Source organism: Carcharhinus amblyrhynchos, chromosome 21, assembly GCF_965287045.1.
Source record: "Carcharhinus amblyrhynchos chromosome 21, sCarAmb.v2.hapA, whole genome shotgun sequence".
NCBI classification, from domain to species: Eukaryota; Metazoa; Chordata; class Chondrichthyes; order Carcharhiniformes; family Carcharhinidae; genus Carcharhinus; species Carcharhinus amblyrhynchos.
The window spans coordinates 23,205,620-23,220,175 of NC_137344.1; the positions used below are offsets into that span (position 1 = coordinate 23,205,620).

General features: G+C 40.7%; 1 protein-coding gene across 3 annotated transcripts in view; it reads left to right on the forward strand.

Moving 5' to 3' along the window:
• sdk2b (sidekick cell adhesion molecule 2b) overlaps positions 1–14,556 on the forward strand; it is a 966,819-nt gene that overhangs the window by 744,368 nt on the left and 207,895 nt on the right. For all 3 annotated transcript variants that reach the window (XM_080208817.1, XM_080208815.1, XM_080208816.1), the window contains exons 29-32: positions 14–208; positions 1,633–1,834; positions 7,611–7,714; positions 14,290–14,360. In XM_080208817.1, coding sequence (XP_080064943.1) covers positions 14–208; positions 1,633–1,834; positions 7,611–7,714; positions 14,290–14,360 — 572 coding nt within the window. The remainder of the gene's footprint in view (positions 1–13; positions 209–1,632; positions 1,835–7,610; positions 7,715–14,289; positions 14,361–14,556) is intronic.

Sequence of the window (14,556 nt, forward strand, 5' to 3'; positions counted from 1 at the left end):
TTTGTTTCCTTAGCTTACCAGATAACATATCGATTAAACACAAGCAACACAAATACTGCCACAGTGGATGTGTTAAACCCAAGTGCTCGACAATACACAGCAACTGGCCTAAAACCAGAATGCAGTTATGTCTTCCGCATTACAGCTCAGACTCGCAAAGGGTGGGGTGAAGCAGCAGAGGCCTTGGTAGTAACAACAGAAAAGAGAGGTAAGTATGAGCAATATCAACAAGGGAGCTGTTCTATTGAATGAGATCAATGCTATAGAAATGCAAGAGACCATCAGCCTCCTGAAGAGTATATTCTCTAGAATAGATATTAGTCCTTGAAATGTTTTCCAAGTCACTGACACATTGAAAGATTTGAATACCCTAATAGAAGAAGTTAAAGTCCTTTGTTGATATCAGTTTGACCCTGGAACATGCTTATCTTGTGGAAATATATACCTACTTTTTTATATTTGTTCATGGGATATCAGCATCGCTGGCTGGGCCAGCATTTATTGTCCATCCCTGAGGGCAGTTAAGAATCAACCGCATTGTTGTGGGTCTAGGATCACATGTAAGCCAGATCAGGTAAGGCCAACAGATTTCCTTCCCTAAAGGACACCTGTGAACAAGATTGGTTTTTCTGACTACTGATAATGGATATCATTAGACTTTTAATTTCAGAATTCAAATTTCACCATCTGCCATGGTGGGATTCGAATTAGGGTCCCCAAAGCATTACTCTGGGTCTCTGAATTACTAGTCCAGCAACAATATCACTACGCCACTGCTTCCCCTTATTATGTGCAAATCAAATGCTAAATGAGTGAGAAATTTGGAAACCTGGGAGATGACAAAGTCCCATGGAAACTTAACAGAATGACAATCATATAGTGTAACTCAAACTGATACACAAAGCAGAAGTTATGTGAAATAAGCAGCTGTCTTACAATGGTTTAAAACACTGTCCTTTTACCCCAGGAACTAGAATTTCAATTCATCTTAAATTGATCGGATGAAGCGCGCTTGCTTCTCTGAAGCTTTTAGCTGAAGTCAATTTGAATGACTTGGAAAAATCATTCCCTACAAGGAGCTTTACCGGCCCTTGACTCAAGGATGAGACGGACATATATATCCGTCAAAGAAGGGTTAATGTCTTAAAGAATTGTTCCACTGGAAAATGCAAAGATAGTGACAGTAGAAAATGCTCCGCATTTTTCTCAGAAGAAAATTTCATGACCTAAACCATTTTAACTTCACAAGCATGGAATTATAAACATCGCAGAGAATGAAACATAATTAAAAATCTCCGATTCCTATGCCAGAGAAAATTATATATAACTTTTTAATTGTTTCCCCATGGGACACTTTTCATTGTTTTGATTTCCTGAAATTTCTGTAATACTTGAGAAACAAATAGAATGTAAGTTATGATCTTGAATACATTACCTGTAAATGTAGTAGAAGCAGTACCTTTCAAAAATTAATTAGATCCATACTTGAAAAGAAGAAACATGCAGGGCTGTGGGAAAGAGTAGGGGAGTGGGGCTAATTGGATAGTGAATGGCCACCTCTGTGCAGCAAGATTTAATGATAAAATGTGTAAAAAGCAGCCTGCTCTCTAAACATTTTCCTTTTGTCCTCAGCACACCCGCAACCGCCCAGCAAACCTTCCATACAACAGCAGGATGTGCAGTCACGTAGTGTGCTCCTGTCCTGGGAACCAGGCAGTGATGGTCTGTCACCAGTTAGGTACTACACTATCCAAACTCTAGAGCTACCTAATGGAAACTGGTCACTCCACTCAGCTTCTGTGAGCCACGAGTCTACTACATATCTGGTAGACAGGTGAGTGCTAATGTTTACAAAAGATGGTCAAAATTTCAAGAGGGGTCTGTGACAAAATAGGGAGAATTTTGCCCTTTAGGCAGTAGTGAAAGATTTCAAGTTAAAATGAATAATTTCTTCTCCAACCAAATTTCAAAATTAAGAATGGGAGATGATCAGGTTGATTGATTTGCAAAATAGCCAGGGTACAAACTGTTGTGGTCGGTATAAATTGAATTGTTTATGGTTAAAACTTGGAATCAGAACAACTTGAACTTCCCTTATCAAAGCTTTTAACATCTTATTGACAGGTTCAAAATGTATTGTTTATATGTATAGTACTGTTTCAGTATTTATTGCTCAGTTATTTTGGTCTAAATGCTTTTACTATTGGTATGATATTTCTCAACTTCTGGGAAACCTAGGAGAATATGGGGGAGGGCAACCCACGTGGCATATAATGAGATGTACATTATTAGTTCCTATACCTGAACACACATACCCACATATGGGACAGAGGTTTCAATCCTTAGGAGACTTAGGCCCAGATTTTTGCCATGATGGCGAGGCTTTCATATCCCCATGTGACCTTAGTGCTAATCCAAATGCTTCGTCCACTACCCTTTGCCATTATCTCCTCCATGCCAACTCATCTACCATCCTTGGACAGTTCCAAAGTGTTAGTGTGTAAAAAATGCATAATCACGTTTCCTGTTAACAATCCTGAAGGAGAGGCTTTTTGTCATGGCAAAGGTCCTACAAATTGCCCAAAATTCTTGCATGCGGCATTTCCCATCTTCACAGTCTAAAAGTCTCCCTCACAGCTGCTCATATCCAGAGGGTCGAGGGGGTCTGAGGCTTGTCTGTTCAACGGCTTTGCTGCAAGAGAAGGGAGATGGCATGCGTGCATTACAGGGGATAAAAGAGAGTCAGCATGACTCCGGCTGACTATGCCTGCTCACGCTCACTATGGTTGAGTTTGTCCTGCAATGACACACATAAGGAGAGTAAAGGCAGGAGTCATGAGACTGAAGATGGCGATGAGGTGTGGCAGGCATGAGGCTCGAGTGAGAGCTGGAGTTAGAGGACCATGGCACCTACTGGAGGAACATGCTGATTGTGAGAGGTGCCTGATGTTGACAACCTCCAAGGTGGCTGGGTGAAAGATGGAGAGGTGTGCAAGGGTGTCCCGAGGGAGACTGGAAGTCGTTCATTTACCCTGGCTGAGCGAAGAAGATTGTTCATCTTCTTCCGACACTGCTGCCCCATTCTCTTTTGCAGTGAGCTGGCAGTCACAAGGGCTGCCACTGCATCCCAGGCACGTGTGGTGGCTTTGCTGGAAGACCTTCTCCTGGAGTGGGGGCCAAGTGCATCCCACCTCCACTACATTCCATCCAGCATTCTGGTCAGGGCTCCCTCTCTGTGGACTTCTTGGCTGCCATCCCCTGGAACAGATCTGGAACAAGGGCTGTGGAGTCATTTGTATGGAGCTCCCCAGTGATTGCAGCATTAGGATATGGCAGGGCAGACAAATCAGAGTGTGGCATGATTTTCGTGTGGATAAATTGTTTTCCAATGAGGCATAAAATTCTGTCAGAATCACATCAACGGTATTAGCATGGAATCACTCCATTTCTCACACTGGAACTGACATTCTGCCTAATTCTTGTAAGATTCTTCCCTATTGACTTATTCATTTACTCAATGTATCTTACTGCACTATTTTAGTTTGACTAAATGGTGTTAAAAAATCATTCATTAAGTCACGTTCAGATTGAAATTTCTGTGCTTATGTTTTTTGTTCATAATTTTTTTTCTTAAAACATACTGCGTCTAAGAAAGTTTGTTTTTTGCATGTAACTGCTGTTCTTGAAAGGCCACACTTCAAGGAGCAACTTTTTTTCAAACAAAATTGAAGGAAAATCAATAATCTTCTGTTGGTTTCTCTGTCCTTGATAAACCTCCCTGTTTTCAAGGACAGGTGTCACGGTTTCGCCAGACAATTGACGAATTACAGAGGCTTTCCCCAACAAATGGCCTTCAACTGACCTTATAATATGCCTATTTAGGATATTTCCTGGCAGAGAGTACCTGAGTTATGACCTTAAGTCACAGGCCATATAAAGCATAAGTTTATTTTCAGTAATCGTGCTCCAGACCCTAAATTAACCATGAGCAGAACCATGAAAAATCAGCTGTGATGTTAAATTAATAACATTAACAATTTTGATTTGGTCATTTCCTGAAATAGCTCTAAATCCAGATTTGCTCTAAGATACTAAATCAGGAAAGCTACTGTCAGGGATTATTAAGTAGCAATTGTTAAACCCTATTGATAAATGAAGTTAGGGACTGCTGCACATTTACAGTCGCTGATGTTCTTGTTCAATCTTTTCATTAATTCTGCAGTTACTGTTGTGTCCAAAAATTGAATAAATTCTGATCTGAAAGGAACAATCCTCTTGAAGCAGTGCAGGAAATCTTCCTTGTTTAACGTAGCTTTAGGTTCAGTTTTGCAACTATAAGAAATGTCAATCTGCAATATGCTAAAAAATTGCCCCTTAGTATCCTGGAATGCTTAGTTTGAGGGATTAGCTGGTAAAATATGTCGGGATATGGGGGTAGGGCCTGGGTGGGATTGTGGTCGGTGCAGACTCGATGGGCCAAAGGGCCTCTTTCTGCACTGTAGGGTTCTATGATTCTAAACAAAATTGCTTCAGAATGGCCTCTCTCTCTCTCTAGTGTGAACTTGCTGGTGTCTCAGCAGGTGGGATGACTGAGTGAATCTCTTCCCACATGTGGGGCAGGTGAAAGGTCTCTCTCCAGTGTGACTGTGTTGATGTGATCCAGCCCATCCTGGAATGATGATCCTGTCTTTTCTGGCACCTTTTCCCGAGGCAGGCGCACTAAGTTGGGAAATTTCCTCACTCCTTCTCCCTGCCTTAAAGCCAAGCAGTGTGCCCACTGTTCGCACAATTGCTCTTGCCATTGTCCAAAGGTAAAAACATTCTATTCCATCTCAGCAAGTCTCTTTACTTGGCCTTTCTTGTCCCCATCACAACCAGGCCTTCTTGTCAGGCAAAATTCAGAGCAGGTCACATGAACACCATTCTTCCATTTTACCATAAATTAAATATATGGTGCCAAAACATAACAATTTTATTAACTTTGTATTTATAATAATAGATTGTGAAACAATGTATATTATACTGGAGATGCGTAAATCTGGTTGAGTAAGTTCAAATCATGGCTTAATCAGTACCTGTATTTAATTAGCCATTTCATGAAAACCAGAAACATATTAGGCTCAAATGAGTCGCAAAAACATTGGTTTTAAAGTAAGTAAAGATAAAATATAGACTTGTACCTGCTTTGAGCACACACAAAATAAATGATATTCCAGGAAGTGACTACATTATTAAAAATCATGAATAATTGACAAGTTATTCAAGGTAAATAGAAAAATTATTTGTGACCTCACATGCCTATTTTCCCTTTTTAAAATTTTATCCTTTCTCCTTCTCCAGAAGGTATTAATCACTTTCAAAAGCTCTGGATGCCTTCTGGTAGCTCACCCAAGTGGCCACTCCTTATTTATGTGTCTAAACAGCGACAGTCAGTAAACTGACTGAGTGCAGTGGTTGCAGAATCAATCAATGGATTCAAGCAAGAGATAGATAAATATTTGATCAAAAGTGAAATAAAAAGCTGGTGGAAAAGGCAGGGAAGTGGAGTTAGGATGAAATGGAGATTAACCAAGATCATATAGAATAGCAGAGTGGACTCATAGGACTGAATTGCCTACTCTGGCTCCTAATTTCTATGTTCCTTTTTCAACCATATGGGACATCACAACCAACTCGTCAGGTCCACAGTCATATCTTTTCAGCTGCTTCAGTAGTTTGGAGTGGAAATCTGAACTGATTTGTTACTCTCCCCAAAGCTAGAATAACTTAGGCCAGTTGTAACATTCTCATTGCTATTACTGCTGAAATCAGCAACCTCACAATCAATAGCAAAAATTAGGATTGCCTTGGCTGTGTTTTCTGTACAGCTGCTTAATTGTTTAATGGAAGCGCTCACAAAATGCCATCGACTTGTATGATGTGACCCAAGATTCAAGGATAAGGGATAAACCTTTTAGGACTGAGGCGAAGAGAATGCTGAATGTGTGGAATTCACTATCACAGAAAGTAGTTGAGGCCAAAATATTGTGAGATTTCAGGAAGAAATTAAATAAAGTTCTTGAGGCTGAAAAGATCAAGGGATATGGGCGGGAGTTGGGGGGGAAATCAGGATATTGAATTTGATGATCAGCCATGATCAAAATGAGTGGCAGAGCAGGCTCAAAAGGCTGAATGGTCTACTCTTACTTCTAGTTTCTATGTTTCTATGATCTTCCACAAGGTACACTTGCATGAAAACACAAATGCTAAAGCCTCAGTTTGTTTTCCTGCCTGAAATTAGAGCCAGAGGTATAACCCAGTCACATGATGTAAGCATGACACACACACACACTGCATGTTCTGAAGTCAGAGATGGAGTGACGCAGATCTCCTATGAAAATGGGGGAGAATTTGTTTTTTTTACATCAAGTATTTGAGAAAAAATGCTTTTTTTAAATTTATCTTGCAACACGATACATTTATTGCAGAAATATTTTAATAATCTTTAGTTATTGTTTTCTTTTTTTCATTGGTTTGTAAATTAACTTTTGCCACAACATTAGTGCACAATAGTTATTTCTTAAAGCAAAATCCTGGCATTAAATTATGATCAAGGGATGTGCTGAGGTCTGTTGAGGTCTACAGAAATCAATTTCATCATGCAATAAGCCAGCAGCTTCATAAGCTCACCACATCCTTTTTGTATAGTTACACATTTTTATTCCTTCACTCATGCAGTGTACAACACTCGTCGCTGTTCAATGTCATTTAAGTAGAGGAAAAACTGTGACTCGCCATTTCAACATTTCACCAAATAAGGAGAGAAGGCTTTCTGTGATTATTTTTAAACACAATCACTGCTGTCCTCTTTTGTTCACTGACTTTTTCCTGCCCTTGTCAAATAGGTGGATCATATTTTGCTGCAATTCTCGAGGCTGTTTGGCTCAGGAGAATCTCACCTACCTTTACTCAATATCCCCAAATGTGTACTTTTCATTAATTGGCAATCAAGAGCAGAATCTCTGATTTTCACTATACCCTAATCAAACAATTCAAGTCCTACTCTATTCCTAATAATGTATCAATGCTCAGTCTATCTAGGAGTGTTTAAGTAAGGACTGGAAGCATGTTGTTTCTTGGCTGCTCGTGAAGAGAGACCAAAGATCTCGAAAAGTTAGTTTTCTCAGTTATTTTTCTGAAGTAAAAATAGAACAGAAATAGAACAGATGTGTGTCGAAATGGGTCATGGTTTGAGAAGGTTTAATACGCAGCAATACTCACTAATTTCAAATGAGTTGGAGCCACTGAGAGACCAAACCAGGAGATTACTGAAAACTCATTTACCTAGATGGCGTGACAATCTGGTGTTAGGATCCACAAGATCTAATTTGCAGATCCTTTTGGAAATATTCTACATTAAGGAATTAGCAGAAAAAAGTAATATTGATATTTGCTACTAAATATGACAAGCAAAATTATTTCCTCATTCATCTTTAATAATGCCCGGTTTACAATCCATGAGTCTCTTATGGAGAACAGATTTGTTAGAAGTTGCATTTGAGATGCCGACCCCATATTTTAATCTGATATTACTGAACCACAATGATTCATATCCATTATTACTTCAACAGGTTGAAGCCCTTCACCTCATACAAGTTCCGTGTGAAAGCAACAAATGACATCGGAGACAGTGAATATAGTGAGGAGTCTGATTCTGTCACAACGTTGCAGGCTGGTGAGTTTCAGGTTAAACGATGAAGTCAGGACTAAGATGAAAAGGAAGTATTTTACATTTTTGGTGATTCTCTTCTGCATCTTAACAATATATTTCAAATGGGAATTAATGAAGGGGATGCATTGTGGCTAAATGCTAGTTGAACCTCATTTATTTGATTACGAACAGGAGCCCACTGGTGGATAACAGGAGTTGACAGATAATCATTGTCCCTGTATTGTACTGCTGATTGCATTTCTGGGATGTTTAATGTGCTCGACCCAGTTCTTTTTAACAATCCTCCCTACACTGCTCAGCTCCTGCCTACAAGATCAACTGATGCTAAAAAAGAGATTCACACAATTGGTTGCACACTTATCTCTAACCTGAGCATTTAATCTAGGCTGACACCGAGCAGAGAATAGAGGATGTTACATGGGCATAGGGATGATACTTGGGATGAGCTATTAAGCTAAGGTCTTGTATACCTATTCAGGTGACTGTTTAAGCTGTAAAGAGAAGATTGTAGGATTGGTATTCTGGAAGCATGAGATCAAATGTGACTTTTTCAACCACGCTAATTAAAGTTAAACTAAATACAATAAATCTACTGGCTCAGAGTTGCATTTGACTCCAGGAACTGGACCCATCACAACCAGAAAAGCAACCAACATTGCTCCGTGTAATGTCATTGACTAGCATCTAATGTTGCATTCACTGTGCTTTCCATTTACAAGCACAGATACTTCTTTCAATTGGAACATAAGGTCACTGTTTTGCAAATTACTTGCACATTATTTGGGACAAGTAACAGCTAGCCCAAGCTAAACCTCTTTCCATCTCATTGTTTGATTGAGGTCACAATAAACTTATCTGTCACTTCCATGGGCAAAATGCCGAGAGTAGTGATGCATTTTCATTGTTCTTTCTTCAATGTGGAAATGTGCAAGTTATTAACACTGCCTGTCGTTCTCACCAGTAAAGCTGCCCTTATATTTCAGAACTAGTTGAGGTAGAAGGACTGTGGAATATTATGGGATGGATTCATCAGCATCAATGGCAAAGGAGGAAATCAAACTCTACAAAATGAATCTCATAGAAGAGGAGATCAACATTTTCATTTTGCATCATATACCCTCCCTCATGGTTAAACTTAAGTCCATATAAGCCAGGGATAAAATTTTTATAAACTGCTTGTTTGCGCTAATAATGTGGTCAGCCTAGAACATGGCAAATTGTGCCATCAGAAACAAGCATTTATGTTTGACATGGGCAAACTACAATATCTTGCAGTACATGTTACATGTTTACAATAATACTTGTAGTTATATAGCTCCCTGAACATTGAGTAGCATCTCAAGGCATTTCCCAGAAACGTAATCAGACAGAAATCAACATTAAGCCAAAGAAGTAAATATCAGGAGGGGTTAGACTAAAAGCTCCGTCAAACTGCTGGGTTTTGAGAAGAGGCTTAAAGGAAGAGAGGGAATTGGTTACGAAAGGGAATTCTAGAACTTTGGGATTACATTGCTTGGCGTGCAGTTGCCAAATGTGAAGGAGGGCGGGGATACACAAAAGTCCACACTAGAAGAAACACGAAGAGGAAAAGTTCTCACCAATGAGGAATAGACATGCTCCCCACAAACAGGGAGCAGTTGACTTGGCCTCGCCGTTGGAACCGGAGGACCTACGTGCACACCGGGAGGCTGAGAGCAAGGGGGTGCCTCTTGGGCAGTGCCAGACTGGCAATGCCATCCTGGCACATGGGCAATGCCCACCAGGCACCTGGGCAATGCTTACTGGGCAGTGCTGAGGCTTGGCTAATGGGGAAGAGTCAGCAGGGGGGCGGGATCAGTGTGATGGGGCCAGTGGGGCAGGGCTAATGGGGACAGGGCTAATGGGAAGAGGGGCCTGCTGCCACTCTGCAGCAATCGGTGGTGGAGGGCAGTGGCGCTGCAATTGATGGAGGAGGGAGGGTGTCTGCAATCAGTCTGGGTGGTGGGGAGAGGTTGCCAGAGGCGATATCCCAGGCTGCTGGGGAAGGGAGCTGCTTGAGGTTGCCTGCACTAGCACCTGACAGCTCTCCCTTTGTCTATCAGATGCCTGCTACTGCTAGTGTGCATGTGCAGCATCACAGGCCTGCATATGCACACTACCTCCCTCTGCAGGCTTTTGAGCACATTAAGCCTCACCCACAGGCTGCTGCAGTGAGCAGCAGGCTCGCTCAGAATTTTGCAGGGTGCGGATGGTGGGTCCTGAAAACTCGCCCAAAAGACAGATCTGAAACTCTCCCAGTTTCAAGTCCACCCAGCACTTAGACAAAAAAAAGGTAAAATCTCCCCCAAAGTTTTTGTAAGATTGGAGGTGGCTACATAAATAGGGAGAATAAGGCAATGAAGGAACTGAAAGGATATAGTTGGAAGAGAGAGAAAATAAATTGTGTCCATCTTTGCTTTCCAGGGTGATCGTAGGATATTGAATAGTTTTGGCTGAAGTGGACAAAGCCCAGTGCTGCTTAAAATGTCCTTATCTGAAAACAGGTGGCTAAATGAGTTGTACGCTTATCACTTTCAATCACCTCGAACATAGGCGCAAAGATTGTGTTCATACTGGCAGAAAGATCATGACAGGCAAGAATTAGGGCTGTACTGAGAAGATGAAGTGAAAGATAGAGTGCTGGAGTAGATCAATGACAAAAGTGCTATGGCAACTGGAGGGCCAGAGACTAGGCAACTCATGACTTGGAGGAGAATCTTTTCCAGGGATAGCAAAGAACTTTGAATGCAAAGAGAATGAAGAACGGGGGTGGTGGAGGATACATGGAAATCGATGGATATAGCATTAAAATGTAATCTAGATGACCAGAATGGAGAGGGCATTTGAGATGGCAAGGTTGAGGAGATGGTCATAAATATGGTCAGCAGTGTTTGTATGAGTAACAGGTCAAGGCAGGATATCAGGGCATTGAAATCAGGAGAGAAGGCAAGATAAATTGAGGTGGGATGATGGAAGTGCAATGGATCTAATACTAAATTTGGAGATACATATTGGTCACTCTGTATAACATTATGAGGTATAATATCTGAGCCTAAGTTTTCCAATCAGGTCCGCATGCACAGGTTACTATGGGTAGTACATCCTGTTGCAGAGCAGTTGGTGCATTTTCCACATTTGCTTTTTGGCACCAGGTTAGATTTTTAGAATAACACAAACAAAAAAAAGTTGGAAAATCTCAGCAGGTCGGGCAGCATCTACGAAGAGAGAACAGAGCTCATGTTTCGAGTCTGGATGATTCTTCGTCAGAGCTGGAAGGAAATATGGCTGTGAAAGCAAGTTTTGGTAAACACTTTGTCAAATACCAGGCGGGATGAGGAGGGAGAGTTCTGATGAAGACAGTGATGTGTTCTGACCAGCATTTTCTATTTTTGTTTCACTGTAGTAGTTTACTTTTATCTTAGCATTTTAGAAAATTCAGTTGCTTAGCAAACTGTGAAATCTCCTGTCATTACCCCATCCACACGTGTTATTTAAATATAAAAATTAGGAGCAGGAGCAGGCCATTCTGCCCTTTGAGCCTGCGCCACCATTGATAATTATCATGGCTGATCATCCAACTCAATAGCCTGACCTTGGCTTCGTCCCATATCCTTTTGAACCTTTTGTCCCAAGAGCTATATCTAACTCTTTCTTGAAAACATACAATGTTTGGTTTCAACTGATTTATGTGGTCACGCATTCCACAGGCTTACCACTCGCTGGTTGAAGAAATTTCTCCTCATCTCAGTCCTCAAAAATTTATCCCATATCCTTACTCTACGACCCCGGTTCTGGACACCCCCACCATTGGGAACACCTTCCCGAGATGCAAAACATGCTGATGTGTTTTTGGTACCAGTTTATCAAATTTCACGTTTTTTTTTTCATCCCCCAACTCTATAAGGAAGTGCTTCACAACAATGATCCAAGGACAAGTCAGAACTCTGTTTTTATGGTAACTGAGTAACTGAACAGTTAACATTTCAGTAGGAACTGAGTAAAATCAGATGTTTGAAAGAAGCACATAGTTTTTTGGCTATGCAGCATGTTATCAGTAAAAATATTTATTTTAACAATGTATTTTTTTAATGAACTTTTGTGAACATGTGGCATAAATAATTAGATGCAATTTAAGAAGATATTGTTGTTTACGATTTCACTTCAAATCTGGGTAATTATAAAGGGGTGAAAAGTTAATAGTACTTCAAACTGAAATATTAACGTGCTTTTGGCAAGTATGCAGGAAACATTGCAGAGCATGGCCATGTAAAACATGAGAAAATGTATAATCTGGCCAACAAATGAATTGAGCAAGAATTTAAATATGTAAGATTTGATGCAAGATTGAGAAAAACGTCAACATAAAATATTTCAAAAGCTTCACCCACATTTCAAATGTTCAATTACCATTATGTATTTTGGACAAATGACAATCTTCTCCACTTCCTTTGTATGAATCCTTTTTCCACCAGAATATTAATTATTCATGGAGTTGACAAAGTCACAATTTGCTTTATTTAGCATACATTGTTGCATATGCCTTTCTTGTAACAGAACAGTGTTGAATCAATTTGCTTTTGGCCTGGTGCCCTTCCTTGTACCCATCTTGATGGAAGCCAGAAAGCAGATTGGTTGCCTGCTCTATCAATCAAAGAAGAGTGTACAACAAAGAGAAACCTAAAGAGGATGAGGAAAAAGACTGTGTGATGAGAAATAAGAAATATGGAACCTAAGCATGGAAAATTCCTTGTGAATTCTTCATTGAAGCATCTTACAGCTTAATGCATGTTCACTGTTTATTTCAGATATTTTTTAGTATTGTTACCATCTTCATAGATGACTTTAAAAAAGAAATTCAAGCTACCAGTGAATGGCTGACTGGATCACATGACAAGATTTCAAGCTTTAAGACTCTTATTGTAACACAAACCAAAAATAATATTGACTAAACATTTCCATTGGTGACTTAAACTCTAAACTACAGAAAAGATCTACCATTTAACATTTAAAATTATTGAAATATTTCTGTGTGGCAATACTTTTTATCTATACGTTACCATTCTTCATGAACCAGTCCAAGTTGGATTCTTAGCTCCTTTTCCAGCTAGATACTTCTCCCTGAACTGGTTTTCAGTGTGGGCTATCTAACCAAAGAAAGATGTATCCTCCAGCTTTATATAAATTGTTACGATCTTGGGCACTTCAATGTGAATGCAAGTTCCAATGCACTATTGGGGCAGAATTCTTCCACCTGAGACAAAGTCCTGTGGTGGGTGTGGAGACAGGAGTGTTTCTCACTGCAGAGGCCAATGGAAACCATGCCATACTTTCAACCTTTATCACATTAATTATGCATCCGGGGGTTAGCACTGTATTTTGTTGCAGGGTCGGTTTGGGTGCGCACGCTCTGCCGTCATATCTAGGTGCCATATGTGCCAGCATCACTGGCACACCTTTGAAGAAAGCAGATGGACCTCCTGAAAAAAGAGAACTGATCTTGAGGAACACACAGAGGCTGGAAGATGGATGTCCTTGATGACATTGAAATGGAAGATCACTTAATAGATGCTTCCCACCCACCACCTATTGCTGTGATGTTCCAAGAGGCAACACCAGGCATTTTTCAAGTAAATCCCAGCGTCTGCAAGACACATTGTTCCAGACACTTTGTGAACTGGCATGTTTTCCCACTGGCATTGTACAGAATCAGGTGGGATGGGAAGGTTCTGGTCGAACCTTTATCTGCATTCCATTAGCGGGATGCAAATCAATTTTATGCTGCCCGCCAGTGTGTTTCCTGATCTGTCATGACAGGTACCAGCGGATGATCCCATGAGAACTTCACGCTGGCATAAAACTAATTTGTGGGCTTCCTGTTCCTCCAACCCAAAATTGAACACACTGGTGACGGTGTGGGAGAATTCTGCCCTTTATGTGGAGTACTATAGAGATTTGCTGCCTCCATCTCTGCTCTCTCTCTCAGATTCTTGCAAACTGACATTCTCTGAGGCTCAGTGACACTTCCTGGGATATCTACAATGGGTTCCTATGGACTCTTCACCCTTCACAGTCCTTGGGCTGGATTCTCCAGCCTCATGAGATAGGCTGTGGGAATCCCAGTACCCTACAGCATGGGGTGTTAGCCAAAAATCGGGATTCCCGACCGGTGTCAAGGCAATAGGGATTGACCAGATCCACCCAATTGCCACCCATAGCAGAAGATCCAGGGGTGCACTACCAACCCTTCAGAAAAGAAGGCACCTCCCCCCAACACTCAAATCATGGGTCACACCACCCCCCCACCTCTACGTCATGCAGGCATGAGGGCAGCATGACCCAACCTCCATGACAGAACCCTCCTTCAAAACCCCCAGTCAACTCCCTCCCTCTCAAACCCCCCACAAATCTTACAATTTTCATCTGAAGGAAGAGATGTATGTGATGAAAAATCTGAAAGCTACAACACAAACATCACGTGTAATGTTTCTGCATAAGTCTGATTGTTAACTCAATAATGCTGCCTTAAGCTTTAAATAAAAGCTTCACTTTTTATATTTTAGCACCGGATGAGGCACCTGAAATTCTTTCCGTGACACCACACACCACAACCTCAGTAATGATTCGATGGCAGGTGAGTTAAAGATATTTCTGTAAAGCTGTACGTTTAATTTTTCTAATTTATAATTCTATCAATCTATCAACCTAGTCTTAAAATTCCAGTGATTTTTGTGTGAAATTAAGGCCATTGTCTGCTTCTTTGTGAAATTATTGGAGAATTATGTTTAAACTATGCTTCGGTGTACTAGTACAGAATACCAAAATGGATA